At 41.7% G+C, this 14815-nt stretch overlaps 1 protein-coding gene across 1 annotated transcript in view; it reads right to left on the reverse strand.

Annotated features, from left to right (window-relative positions):
• Positions 1-7968: 7968 nt before the first annotated feature.
• The window catches only part of lrmda (leucine rich melanocyte differentiation associated), a 205809-nt gene continuing 198962 nt past the window's right edge, over positions 7969-14815 (reverse strand). Inside the window, exon 7 of the mRNA XM_084948225.1 lies at positions 7969-9908. Within this exon, the coding sequence (XP_084804351.1) occupies positions 9829-9908 (80 nt within the window). The 3' untranslated portion in view covers positions 7969-9828. The remainder of the gene's footprint in view (positions 9909-14815) is intronic.

Genomic DNA, 14815 nt, shown 5'->3' on the forward strand with positions numbered 1-14815 from the left:
TCTGGTGTGCGGGCTATTCAAGGGAGGCTGAGTGTTGCTGATTGCCCTGACAGAAGCTGACAGCACCCTGAACCTGAGATCCCTGCAAATAAACTCAGCAGAGTGTCGTTTTTTTCACCTTCTTCTTCTTTTTAAGGAAGCAGGGTGTGCCTTTAGACATGAACCAGACGATGGAGCACCACACCGATGCTGTTTATGCTTCTTTTAGCTACTTCTTTTAAACATTCATTGACTAATAGAAGATATATGAATATATCTGTAGATATATATATCATTATCCCCTTGTCATAATAGGCCGTTTAGCAAATCAGTGACCTGCAGGTTTAAAATAATTTTCTAAAAAGAGCTGGAAGGCAAGCACATGAAACAGCTGTCGTGGGATTATTGAGCCATCTCAGTCAATCCAACCACTGTGTAACAATTTCCATAACATTGACACAAAGGCTGTCAACACCATTTAGAGCTTCTACCTTTTGACCCCTGAACCGTTTAACATCACGGTCAATGTTTTACAGTATCCAAACATCTGGTTATAGTAGGGCACCTCAAACATATCGATATCGATAAGTGTGGCTGCGTGTGTGTGTGTGTGTGTTTGTTTGTGTGACAGAGAAAGAAAAGGAAAAGATCCAAAGACCGAGCCCTGTCCCAATTCTACTGTGATAATAGTTTCCATGACGATGAGGCATGCTCAGCACATCACTTGTGGCCCAGATAAACAGTGATCCTTTACAAAAACAAGAAGGTCATTACAGCAGCTTGTCAAATCAATGCCCAGTGTGTCCAAGTTGATTAAGACATCTCCCCTCAGCTCTGACACTCCGTCAATAGCAGCAGGCGCACAATGCTGTGACGGAGGGGGGTTAGGGGGTTGGGGGGGTTGGTGATAGTCTATGGCGGAGAGAGTGTGTATGTGCGGAAGGGGGGGTTGGTGAGGTGGGGGATATTCCAGCTTTCTCCTTCCACACACACACCTACACAAATACACGCACAGTACTCAGATGATTGGAGTGAAATACCCATCAGTCAGGGAGGCGAGGTGGACTAATGATTCCCTGTGCTGCCTATTAGAACTACATGACAACTCAATCCTGCTCACGGAAAGAGAAATGGAGGAGAGAGTTTGTTGGGATGGAAAGTGAGGGGGGGTGAGGCAAGGAAGGGTGAATGAAGGGAACGCAGACGAGAGAGGAGGAATAGAAAAAGTGACCTTGTAGCGGCATCATTTGAGGCTGAATTAAATTGGCAAGAGCAGCTAATCTTTACCTGGGGGCGATTAACAGAATTAAAGGAGAACAACAAAGGCACAGGGGTTGGCGTTTCTCTTCTTTTTTCCCCGGCTGCCACTGCCATTTGTAATTTGTGTTGAATGTCCTCTTCTGGGAAACTTGGCGAATCTTCCTCTCTAAGCCTGTCATGGATGGTTGGTTGCATTTTGATATTATTAATAATAGACTGGCATACATTTGATTATTTTCTTATTAGGCAAAAGTGGAAAACTTGAGCACTGTTGTCTTCAGCTGTGTACTCGTAGTTCCAAACTTTTCCCTCATTGTAATAAAAGAGGATTATATTAGTAGGAAGTGAATTACTTCAAGTTTAGCCTCTGCACTCAGCATATCTTTTCTCACAGACTAATCAATATGTTTGGAAAGACAGACAAGGTTAGGCCTATCAGCCAGTTTGACACACAGAGAGAAAGCATTGCTGATACCCAAATGCGCAGGTTCACAGCTGAAGTTTACCCAGACATAGAAGAGAATCACAACTAATAAACCTTTAGCTCAAGGATACTTGAACCAGCTCTTGTAAATGGATCAATGTTTTGTGCTATTGGCATTTAATCACCATATGCATATCTCAAATAGTGTAGGATTTGTATTGTTTGTTGTGAGAACACCTCAACTTTGCCTGACTCTTACTTCACCTTCATGGCAAAAATGTGTGCGATCCAGAAATAAGAATCTCAGCAACCAGGACAGGAGAGCATTAAAATTTTTACAGGTATCCATGATCATGCAGTGATGGAGGTGAACTTGAGCTTTAGAAAAGCCAGTGTAAGAACTGCAAAGAATTTGCTCCAACAAGTTGATTAACAGTAGTAAGTGCTTCATAACTCCTTGGAGTTGTGCTTATCAAACAAATGAGAGCAAACTAGAAATAAATTAAACAACCTGCACTTGTAGGAGGAAAGAAAAACAAACAGCTGAATGACAGAATGACACTTCAGTGAATAAATATACAACTCTTTTGGTTCTTGTCTTCTTGAATGTGAGGCTATAGATATGTGGTGCATCACTGTATCATGAAACTATTACTATTACAATTACTTGACTTTTAATCTCGCATTGCTAACTTAATGACCAAATACCTGCAAACTATAATTTCAACCTATTACGTGTTTGATGCTAACTGAGAAAAGTCAGCATGCTAACATGCAAAACTAGGACAACAAAAATAGTAAACATTAAGCCTACATGTTAAATATACTAACAATATGATAGTGGACACGTTATTTTAACATAGCAGCTAAGTCATGTCTATCTCACTGATTTAAATTATGTGTGTTTTGTAAGCTTATCTGCGAATTAACATCCCTAGCTAGCTATCTAAGGGCAGTAGTTAGCTATCAGTAGTTAGCCATCAGAAGTAGCTGTAGCATTGTGCTTTCATTCTAGAATATAATTACTACACATGAATTATTGACATAATGTTTTTTGTCTTTTCATGCAGACATTGATCTCAACAAAAAACAAATCATCACATTAGTACAGGTATAGTTTCTAATTAGTAAAATTTGTTAAATGGATTGATCTCTGGTTGCTGTAATGCTGCTAGCCTGTTATTGTGTGGATATGTTTTTGTACATTCTTTTTGATTTATTTTAAAAATGTTTAGATTACCAAAATTAAATTTAACCCCTCCTTAAATGATTTTTTTTGATTTGACTAAATCTCTCAGTATGATTAGGATTTGGTTAGTTTGTAGTTTGGTATATACAACTGTTTTAGCATTTTTATCACTGTTCTTTAAATGTGCTTCCTTTAAAAAATAAAAAAAAAAATCATTAAATTAACTTATTAGAAATGGTTAGTTGAAATAAAATATTAATAAAAACAAAATAAATAAATAGAAATCTACATATTGGCAATCCAAAAAGAAGAAAAAGAAAAACATGGGCTACTTAAAACCTGAGCTCCCAGCTACTGACCACCATTATTGTTTCCATAAAAGCAAGACTGGCTGCAGTAAATAGTGCCTCACCTCCAGAGTATTCATGATTCAAGGATTTCATTTGTGCTACGCCATACCCCAAGGAGGCTGGCTGGATCTCCATGTCTTTAAGACTCACCCACAAACGGATTTCCCTCACCTTTTCCTCACAATTACTCACAGCCGTGTGTCAAAATTCGACTGCCTCTGTATGTCACTGTCATCGGCCAAGGCCAAGTCGAGCCATTTTAGAGGCTGCCCTCCAGAGGACCCCAGAGATAGGCTCAGAGTGCCGCAGGAAATACCACAGAGTCTGACATACAGCACGGCACACTTGTCCCTCAGGTCACACCACCGTGGGTCCCATAATATGTATATTCATATGTAATGTATGAGCATTGTTTACAGTTCAAAACACGTTCATGGGAAATAACCCTTCCCCCAAAAAATCAAAATCTGAGAGAATAATTCCTGCATCCATCCGAAGGAGCCATTTGAGTGAAAGAGCATGATGCCACGGATACTGTAGGTACACATCACTTCATTGTACAGTACACTGCTTGTTTAAGTATTCTCTTGTGCCTCAATGGAGTCATACAGAATTGGCCATGTGAGAAAACCAGCCATTTCTCCTGGGGGCTTTTTTTCCCTGGTTCCTTTTCACGTCCACTTGTTAGATAAACACAGACGCGATTCAACACAATCAGCACTTCCACCCTCGGGACCTGTTAGAAGAAGTAAATGCCAATATTTCCAGGAATTTCCTTTGCAATGTTTGATTGTTCTGTTCAAGCATGTAAGGTCTAGCATCTCAAATGAGCAGAGGCGCAGAACTCTAGACACATTGAAGTGATTGTTGTCTGCCAAAAAGATTGTTATTGGCCAGTTCATGTGCATATCATACTCATTTTATCTCAATCAAACAGCCATAACATGTAGGGGAAAATACTTTTATTCCCATCTGTTATAATAGCAAAGATGTGTCTTTGTGACATTTTAATATTATTTGTAATTGCATATAATAAACCAAAAAGCATCTTTCTTCTAAAGTATAATTATCAATGACAGTAATGTAACTATAGGGGATACTATATGTAGTACTACTTATTTCTTGATGTTAGACAGTATCTGTTTATGTCTTTATTTGGGCTGCCAGTTTGTGGAAACTAGGTTGTAATAACCATATAAAACAAGGTTATTACACTCTGGTTTCCAAATAATTTGGAACTCCCATTTATTATTCAAATTTCAAGTGAGGATGTAATGCATTGAACCAAGCCTGCAAGCATGTAAAATCAATGACAATGATGCTTTGTGTCATACAATGTACAGCTGTAGAGCCCTAGGGTGTGAACATTAAAATGCAAACTTTACATGCCCCTCTGCCATACTAGTGTGTATAATTACTGTATGTTTTCTGCCAAATCAATGTGTTTTTTTTTTTTGTTTTAATGATGCAGAAAAAAAAGTGAAAGTGTCTGATCAAATATTTATCTGATTACATGTGGCCGATTGTATTAAATGTGTTATTGTTAATCAAAAAAACCAAACAAATAGAGCGCCTAAGAACGAGGAACAAAGACTCCAAATTTTGCTCCAAAAATTGCATCAAACGATGAATCACTTCAAAACAAACACGAAACAGAAACACGTTGCGTTGTTGTCGTACAATATTTAGCACGACACTGACAGCGATTAATATTCATGAGGCTGCGACTTTGCAGACCCTCAGGATAGTTAAATTAATTATGCTAACAGGGTCATTTAACTGCTTTATTCAAAGCAAAGCAATTCTCGTGCAATAAGTGACACAATAATTACACACAATCTAACGAGAGGACAGTGACAAGTGGAGGAGCGACACGCTCATCTTCATAAAGTACAAAGAAGACATTTACACAGCAGCGCAAAACAAACACAAAACAGAAGTAAAATCCATACAGGCGAGATGAAATAATAACTAAAACCGGCTAACAGTTTTACATCCACGGCAGCACTTTCTCTCTCTCAGAGTAGTAAATTTGATTTGTTACTATGTGTTATTATTTGGAATTATTCATTTTCTCTGTCAGTGCACATTGAGGGGTAATAGAAATGCCAGCAAGGTGGCTGATTTACTTATTAAAATTTTCATCTCAAGGCTTGAGAGGCATGATTGGAGTCTGTAAGAGTAACGGGAAATCATGCATTATGTAGGCGAATTTGACACGACCTTGAGACTTCTGAGCGCAGACCATATATTACCATCAGAGCGACCTTCCCATCCCGAAGATACATCTGATGTGTTTAAGGCTGTTTTACAATGCATTAGGAGGGCTTTACATGTGCTGAGCTCACTTTATTTGCTCATACATTTCACAGGAAGAGTTTAGTGTCAGGCTGATGGGGACCGTTCACAGTGACTGAGTCACTTGTCGAGACAAATGAGCCCGCGGAAACAGGCCGAGGCGCTGGATAATAAGCATTTCAAAGCAAATTCCCGCTTTCCCACTTTTACTTCCCTCCAATATACAGCACATTTACTATTCAGTGAACCCATGTGGATTCCAGCTCATCAAGTATTCACGCTTACTGCGATTGATTGACCTGCATCTTGAAGACAGAATAGATATGATTTTTCCCACCAAGCTATGGGGCGTCAGGATCAATATTCTCACTGTTGGTTAAGCTTTTGCAACCTTTAAAATATCAGCTCCAATCGATCTCTCTCACATAATTGCCAACATTTTCAAATCAAGTCTCCCACCCCCCACGCCCCGTTTTGTACATGCCAGTGACATTTGAAATGCCTCACAGTCCTGCCACACGACCTGTCGGAGTACCTAAGCTAAAGGGCACAAAACACATTTATTAGCATATTACATTTATTGCTCTGTCCACCTTGTTCTACTTTTCACCCCTGTGCTATAAACATGTGAGAGAGCAAGGCCATGTTATATTTCCATATAAAAAGCCCCATAATTATGGGGGGATGGTTGTTCCCCTTATCAGAGGAAATGATAAGGGAGTACCAGGCCCTTTGAAAGAACGGGGTCCATTTTGATATAATTGGCAGTGGAATTATTTATGACATTAATTGCCACATTATCGACTGGCTGTCAGCTCCTGTGTCAGTCTGTCCATCTTTCTTAGCAGAAAGAGCCAGCTCAGCCTGGTGCCCACTGACAAGCTAATTACTACAGCACAACCCTGAGTGACAAATGTTACTCATCTAAGACCGGCCCGGAAATAAGGGCCACTCTCCCCCCCCCCTTTCAGCTCCTCTGGATCAAGCGAGACAGCAGTGTGCTGCCAGATGTCTTCAGTAGCAGGAGGGAAGGGGTTTGCATGTCAGACACAGACAGAGAAAAAGTGCGGTAGGAAAGGAAAAAGGGGGGAAAGAGATTTCTAGAGCCAGGAGGACAGTTAAATCTAAATCTCGCCCCATCCTGTCTGCTGCTCTATCAGTGGCCACTTGTCACTCATACAGACAAGTCCTTTTTCCTTCCTCCGCCTCCTTGTAAATTTGCATTAGCTCATGCCAATCAGTCATCAGGCTGTGAGCTGATATCTAGTGATGGGGCGATTGGTCCTTAGTTTTCTTGACAGCGAGTCACACACTCGTGTGCCTTTGGGGAGGAGAATTGCGCTGTGCCAACAATGTAGGAAAAATCTGAGCTCATACAATATGCAAATACATTTTAATATACCTACAGTCTGAAAGCCTTCCAATATTGTGCAACAGTTGCTGTGAAAGTATGTACAGTATTATTGAAGACTGTGCAAAAGGATGAACTTAAATTAAACTTTCTCATATTAAATATGGATACAGGAAGAGCTATCACATCGTCATCTGTATTTTGTGGCTATTAAGAGCACATCAAAACTCAAGCAAAAAGAGCAGTTACTTGGAATACTTATAATAGGCCCAAATCAAGTTTTATTTATTTATTTTTTACAAAATGCATGTGCTGTATTGTTAGTATTAAGGTTTCATTTTGTAACGTTTCCTTTCTAGTACAAAAACAGCAAAAATTGTCTACGCAAACTGTGCACAAAGACCCAGATGATGTTCACGCAGATATGGATTCACATAAAAATATGCACATTCAGAGTTACACTTCCTATGCGTGTGCCTACGCACAGACACACACATGCACACTGCGGCTAGTAGAGGAGCCTGCAGGGCCACTATAGCAGAATGTCACTGATCTGCTGTGATGAAGTGGCGTGCCATTTGTTCAGCCAAGAAGTTCCCAAGGAGCAGCCTCAGTGACGGAGCCGAGGGTCAAGGAGGGCACCGCCTACAGGTACATCTGTGCCTCATACCTTAATTAATCTACTGTCCGTGATGCCAAGCATCCCATTCATCCCACCGCATGCACAAAGGCACATGTCAAGCATATGTCAACCCAATCTGGCACTCCCTGCCCACCCCATAATGCAGTTTGTGTTGGTGTGGCAGCTCGGGATGCATCCCTGATGAGGATGGGAAGTGACACGCACCAAACTCGGTGTGTCCCCCAGCCAGCTCCGGTGGCTCGGGGCCTGTCAATTCCAGCTCCGTCAGTGGCACTGGCTCAATGGCAGTGCCTGTGACACATGTCACAAAGTTTTAAATGTCTGCTCTTTTCAGCAGGATGGCTGGGCGTGCGCCGCAGCCAGGGGAAGGATGACATTTTGTGTCGTGCGGGGGGAACTTGTTGTGGCTCCCCTCTTCCTGCCTCCTCCGGCTGTCAGCCCCAGTTTCCTCTGAACATATCAAAACACAGACAAATAAACCTTGTCATTTTGAAACGCCAGCACTAGTGACCAGGCTCCTGAACGGCATGTCATCTGGAATATGGTCACACAGTCCTGTTGAAAGTTGTGAAGTGAACGAGCACATACAAGCAAGCAGACACACACACACACACACACACACACTATAGTATACTAGTGCAAATGTTTAAGCTAATAGAAATATGAGACGAACTGAAAGAGACACAGTGAACAAACATTGCATCAGGCTATCTCTGACCTTTTCTTCATCCGTTTGTGGATGAGTGACACACTGTACTGAAGCTCAACATGGTTTCTTTCAAGTCCCAAATAAATAAAGCCTCTATCTCATCACTGTGGTTTATTCACCTCCATCACTTCTAAAGTGTAAGTAATCAAGCCTTATGATTTGATGACAGATGAGTTTTGTCAGTCACTGACATCTTTAATAAGCTTTATGCAGGAAAAAAATATCTATGTGATGGACATTTCATCATTAGGAAACAGTTTAAAGTGCCGGCAGAGGGAATTAAATGTGAAAGCATCGCAGTACCTTAAACTCCACATCAAATTGACAAGAGACATGTGTTAGTTCAACCCATTTAATTAAATCCTGCTAATACAATTTCACATCAGATCAGATTTATCACATCATTTACATTAAAATTTCAATTTGTTGCCTCAGAAATTTGACCTGCTGCTGTGAGAGGGCATTAAACGGATCAATACAACAATGGTAAGCCACAACAATTATAAAGAGAATAACAAAATGTAAACATTTCTCATGCAGCAACACTGTTTATTACATTGGCTTGGATATTCTGAAAATTGTAAAGCAATAAAAGAGAGCAACATTTCAGACATGAACCTGGAAAGAGCAATCCTATTCTTCATTAAAGCTGGTGCTGGAATGTTTTATTTTTATGATTAAGCTGCATTTCGTTCGGCTTCTTTTGCTTCAAACAAACAAAAATGTGCACACTGTAGAAGAAACTCACCGAATCTTCTCCGTTATCAGATTTTCGACTTTCAAGAAGAAATTTTCTCTTTTTTAGACACCAAAAGATCCAAAAGATAAAAATAACCAAATAAAAATCACATGAGCACAAAAAACCCTACCCAAAAAAAAAAATAAAAAATTCTGCCTCAAACTAAACAAGACACACTGATCATGCCTTGGGTGTCGACTGAAAATCACAGCAATGTTTAATGAAGCTGTAGAAACGCTGTTCTGTCAAAGCCTTGTCTTAATGTTTTAAAGAAGATGTGAGTGTGTGTGAGCGAATGATACACACGGTGAAAGAGATGAGTCCGTGTCAGGCCCCAGGTGTGTGACCATAACCTCTTCACCCTTGATTAGGGGTGGTAGTGGACAAGTGATCCATCATGGCTGTCAAGGAAGAGGATGCAATTGGCTGGGTATGTTTGTCACTGACTGTGTGTGTGTGTGTGTGTGTGTGTGTGTGAGTGTGAGTGTGTGTGAGAGGGAGAGAGAGGCTTGTGCTCTTGTGTTTGTGTTTTGAGTCTCGAGTTTTGCAGTTGCAAATGCTTAGAGGCAATCATGTCATTCAGAGTGTCATCTCCGGCTGAGCTGCATGCAGGGAAGCAGAAGCAAAAGAGGCTCTAACTATGGGGCTGCAATATGATCTTTAAAAACACAAGAATTTTTTTTTTTTTTTTTAAAGGAAACCTTCCTCTTATATAGGAACATATTTTCCAGGAATTTAAATCTTTTCTTTTCCAGATCAGGTGATCAGGTGAACCAAATATCACCACTGGATTCAATAAATAAGACTGACTTGATCCTCCCGTCCTTCTGTTAGCATCTGCTGTCTTCCATGTCCGTCTCTTAGTCTACGGTTGAGCGGCTGTCCATCAGAGCTGATCATTTCTGATGAATCTGTTGCCCTCTGAGTGCTTGCCATAGTAGATGTAGCGACACTTGGCGAATACTCCTAAAAACAGAAAGAGGAGAGTTCAGTCAGTTTGCTTTAGTACCTGTATATACTTTTCACATTGAAATGCAACCACTGTTTCTAACTGGACTGCATTTCCGTAAACATTTTAGTGTCAAAACTAAACAATCAGCAGTTTCTAGGTTGTAGTATAATAACTGCAGTGCATTTGCGGATTAACAACAGCAGTTTTCAACCTGTTGGCAAGACCCTCAGAGCACGTCTCTGATGTGGTTTGTTTATAAGAATGACAGGAAACCAAGAAATAGCAAACTTGTAAGTTCATTTTGAATTACATTTAATTCAATTCAATTTGATTTATATTGCACCAAATCACAAAGCAGTCACCTCAAGGTGCGAGAAAACCCTAACTATAAAACGATCCCATCTGAACGAGCACTTGGCAACAGTGGGAAGGAAAAACTCCCTTTGAACAGGAAGAAACCTCTGGCAGAACCAGGGGTTCTGCTGAATCCAAACTAGGAGCTGGTTCCGCAGAAAAGGGGCCTGAAAGCTGAAGGCTCTGCCTCCCATTCTACTTTGAAATATCATGAAACTATGCAGATGTATTAATATTATTGAAGGCATCTTCAGGCATCTTCAAAATCTAGGTAATAAATTCAGTTTATCTGTTTGACTTTAAAGACACACAAAATAAGCCTGGCTGAGTTTCTAAATGAGAAACACTGAAAGTACACGAAACTGTTTTGTTTACTGTAGTCGTGCAGTTTTAAATGGCAGGACTGAACTGGGTGTGTGTCTCTGCTTCTTGCAGGCGGGTGAAAGAGGCAGTTTCAGAGAGAGACCTGAATATTTGCATTTGCTTCCAATAGATGCAGCATGCAAGTTTAATCAAGAGGGTGTATTTACTGCATTACAGAAACGTATTTAAATAACTCAATGCAACACAAGATTATTTACTTTATCCTAAGGTTACTTTACTAATTATGGATTAAATTAACTGCAGGATTTAACGATTATTTTCATTACAAATTAAACTTTCTGGCATAAAATGTGAAACATTTCCAAATATTCTTAACATGGGTCTTCCAAATAAGAGGACATCCTGCTTTTCATAATCTCTACCGCATTTATGTGCATATATTACTTTTCATTAAGGTATCATATTTATACTTAATCAACAGTTCTTGTGGATGGAACTGCTTAAACTACAGTACTAGTCGTCAAAGGAGCTTGCAAAGAAAAGCGTCTGGACTTCTTTAAGTTACTTGAAGACGTTTCACCTCTCATCCGAGAAGCTTCTTCAGTTCTAAGGTCAAATGGTGGAGAGTCCCAGATATAAACCTAGTGGGAGTATCCCCCCACAGAGGGACAAAAGGACCCCCTGATGATCCTCTAATCGCCTGAGCCAAGGTGTGAAACTGGGTGTGGGTCCCAATCAGCCAGAGTTTCGGGTATGTTCATTGTGAAACCTGGCCCCACCTTATCATGCGAATTCCTGAGGTCAGATGGCCCAGGATGTGAGTGGGCGTTAAGGCGTCTGGGAAGGGATCTCAAAACTGGATTATAGATGGCAGAGAGTTGGTGTCGTAAACCACCGCCTCTGTTCAAAGATGGTCGCTCACAGTGGACATAGATGGCTTCTTTCACTCCTCTTTCAAACCATCTGTCCTCTCTGTCCAAAATGTGAACATTGGCATCCTCGAAAGAGTGACCTTTATCCTTAAGATGCAGATGGACTGCTGAGTCTATCTATAATCCAGTTTTGAGATCCCTTCCCAGACGCCTTAACGCCCACTCACATCCTGGGCCATCTGACCTCAGGAATTCGCATGATAAGGTGGGGCCAGGTTTCACAATGAACACACCCGAAACTCTGGCTGATTGGGACCCACACCCAGTTTCACACCTTGGCTCAGGCGATTAGAGGATCATCAGGGGGTCCTTTTGTCCCTCTGTGGGGGGATACTCCCACTAGGTTTATATCTGGGACTCTCCACCATTTGACCTTAGAACTGAAGAAGCTTCTCGGATGAGAGGTGAAACGTCTTCAAGTAACTTAAAGAAGTCCAGACGCTTTTCTTTGCAAGCTCCTTTGACTACGATGACCTGGATGACTGAGAACCTTCACAGACATACAGTACTAGTCAAAACAAGCTGAACTAGCTGTGCTATTATTTCATTGAAGATAGGCAGAATTACTTTATCAAAGAGGTTTATATATATACCTATACATATATCTGTCATTTCTATATTATTAAAACAGTTAATTTAGATATTAGCTATTTAAAAAAAAGAAAACCCGAGAGAAACGTAATCTACCGGAATAACAATCAGGAAAATCAGTAAAACCAAGTATTAAAATTAAAGCCACATCAAAGGGTGAAACCAAGATGGTCTGCAGTGCTTTTCTTGCTTTATTGCGAGGTGGTGCTGTCCATGCAGAGAGCTGCCCCGAGCTCCGTATTTGGTTTGCAGACGTTGATGTCACATCGCTTCCACTGCCACTTGATGAATGTGGCGGGCTGTACCTAGGTGTCACCTCTCGCCAAATGAGGCAAGGACAAGTGGCATTAGTGCTGTCAATGATCATCTGACAGGAGAACAGATAAAGCTTTCACCATTTTTTTCTAAATAGACATAAAGTGCATTACGGGAGGAGGGAGGGGCAGGCCAGATGCAAGGCAGAAAAGGAGAGACTCATTGGAGAGGCAGTGTCGCAGAGGGATGAGGGGTGCTCCAAGTGGTAAGTCCAATCACATAATCCAAAGAGACATTGTCAAGGGCGAGGAGAGAATGGCAACTAAGTGACAGAAAGCAGAGACGGGGACAGAGATACTGGTGCCATATTAGTGCCAAGCATATTCTGATGCCACCCTCAATTCTAACCAAACCTGACACATCGCTCTCTTTCCCCCACTCTCTCCGACTCTTCAAAGTAGGCTCTACCGAGTGACACACACATATGCACACATATAGAGCACGGAGAGACAAACACACACACACACACACACACACACACACACACACACACACACACACACACACACACAGTCCCTGGCAGCAGTAGTGGGTGTTCTGTCAGGCGGCGGAGCTGTACAGCAGCAGCAGAAGCCCACAGGCCCGAGGACAAGCTCAGTCAATCTAAATCTGGACTTTGTAGTGGAGCAGTGCTTATTTCCCCTCATAGCCCAGCTACTTGAGGTGATCCAAACACTGAAGTGTGAGAAGCTGTCACCTCCGATAAAATCCAGGACCAGCTCCGTGCCTGCCTGCTCCCCCGGTGTACGGGGGGTACATACACACGTGTGTTTGTACGTGTGTGTGCATGTGCTTCTCTGACAGTCAGGAGGCTGGGGCGGGGGGGATGAATTCCAGCTGCCGTGATTTGCCTGGGGATATAGGTGCCACGGCTGGAGAGTGGGCTTGACACCACTGGAATCGGGGTGTCTCACAGTGCTCTGATCACATGGGTACCGGGGCCTTTCACATATTCACAGCTTACCCAGCGAGATAGCTCGCGCTCTCCAGGAGTAGGGCGATGGGGAGAAATTACCCACTGCGGTACCAGAACCAAGGCTCCCAATAAGAGCTTACCTAGAGGGGATATATTTGTAGGTTGCAACCAAAGCCTTTCAGAGATAACCTTCACAGATGAAGGAACTAAAGCCAAAGACCCCTCGAACCTTCACACTCCGCTGAGCTCGTCACTAGCCTGTGGGGACTGAGAAGGATTGGAGGGACCACATTCTGTGATTCTCCAGTACCAATCAGAAAGCGCTGGAAAATGTGTGACCTGTAACTCCACAACAGCGCTAATATATACACTTGTGTGCGATCATAGGAGAAGTGGGAGTTTAAATTAAGGAAAAAAGAGAAGAACAAAGAACAGGCAAGAGGTCCGTCTCCCAGTGGGTGAAAAAGTGCATGAACGTTGAAAGCTCTACATTTCAGCACTACATTAAGCGGTGTGTTTGGTGCATAAACACATTCCAGATCACTGCATTCCCTTCACAGCAAGTGTTTGCTCTTATTACAAGAGAAACCAGGAGAAAGATGGGGTGGCTGGAGACAGGAACGGGAATAACTAAGCCAAACTTGGTCTTACATAATGCCCTCTGAGGCCACAGTCACGCCGGTGGGGCTCTGCCTGATGAACTGATACTTAATAACAAGTATTACAGTGCCAAACGTGCTAGTGTACAATATCCTCTGTGTACCCTGAGACATGGATGAGCACACTCGAATCAACACCCACACTCTCAACCATGTACACATTATCACAAACTCATACCCCCTTTCATCTCGAGCACACGGGGAGAACGGTGGGAGCAGCCATTAAAGTGACAGATTAACAAAGTGACGGGGAGGCTAACGTTTCCATCATGCCCTGGTGGAGCAACAGTCAGCCCTTTGTACTACATACTGTATGTCACACAGCCCCAAGTTAGACGCAAACCCTCTTGTCTTTATTAAAAGCCTGCACAATTGGTTTTTTGCATCTCCTGCTTGGTGATTGCTGCAGTGTGGGTTCATCGTCAGAAAAGTCTGGTCTTTTGCGAGCTGATTACCCAAAGCATGTGTCCTCCCCACAGGGGCTTGATGGGACATTCTCCCACAGTGTGAGTAAGCTAACTGTGCAAGCGTCATGTTTACAGTGCTCTAACACCAAATCAACACATACAGCATCAACAGTTGCTGTTGAACACAGAATTTCTTAGTAATAATAAAGTACAGTATAACCAAAGGGGTAAAGCAATCCCAGCAGAAAGAACTGACAAAGTAATCAAGGGTGTTTTATTGTTTTGCTGCATAAGATTAACACAACAAAAAGTCATCAATAAACATTTTAATAGAAAGACAATAATGTATTCCTAATCAAGTTTCATTGTCCTTTGTAGTTCAGAGTATGTTTTTATGTTTCTTTCAGATAATTTTCTGGAAAA

The sequence above is a fragment of the Perissodus microlepis genome, chromosome 13 (genome assembly GCF_051167445.1).
Source record: "Perissodus microlepis isolate ML-2025 ecotype Zambia chromosome 13, ASM5116744v1, whole genome shotgun sequence".
Classification (NCBI taxonomy): domain Eukaryota; kingdom Metazoa; phylum Chordata; class Actinopteri; order Cichliformes; family Cichlidae; genus Perissodus; species Perissodus microlepis.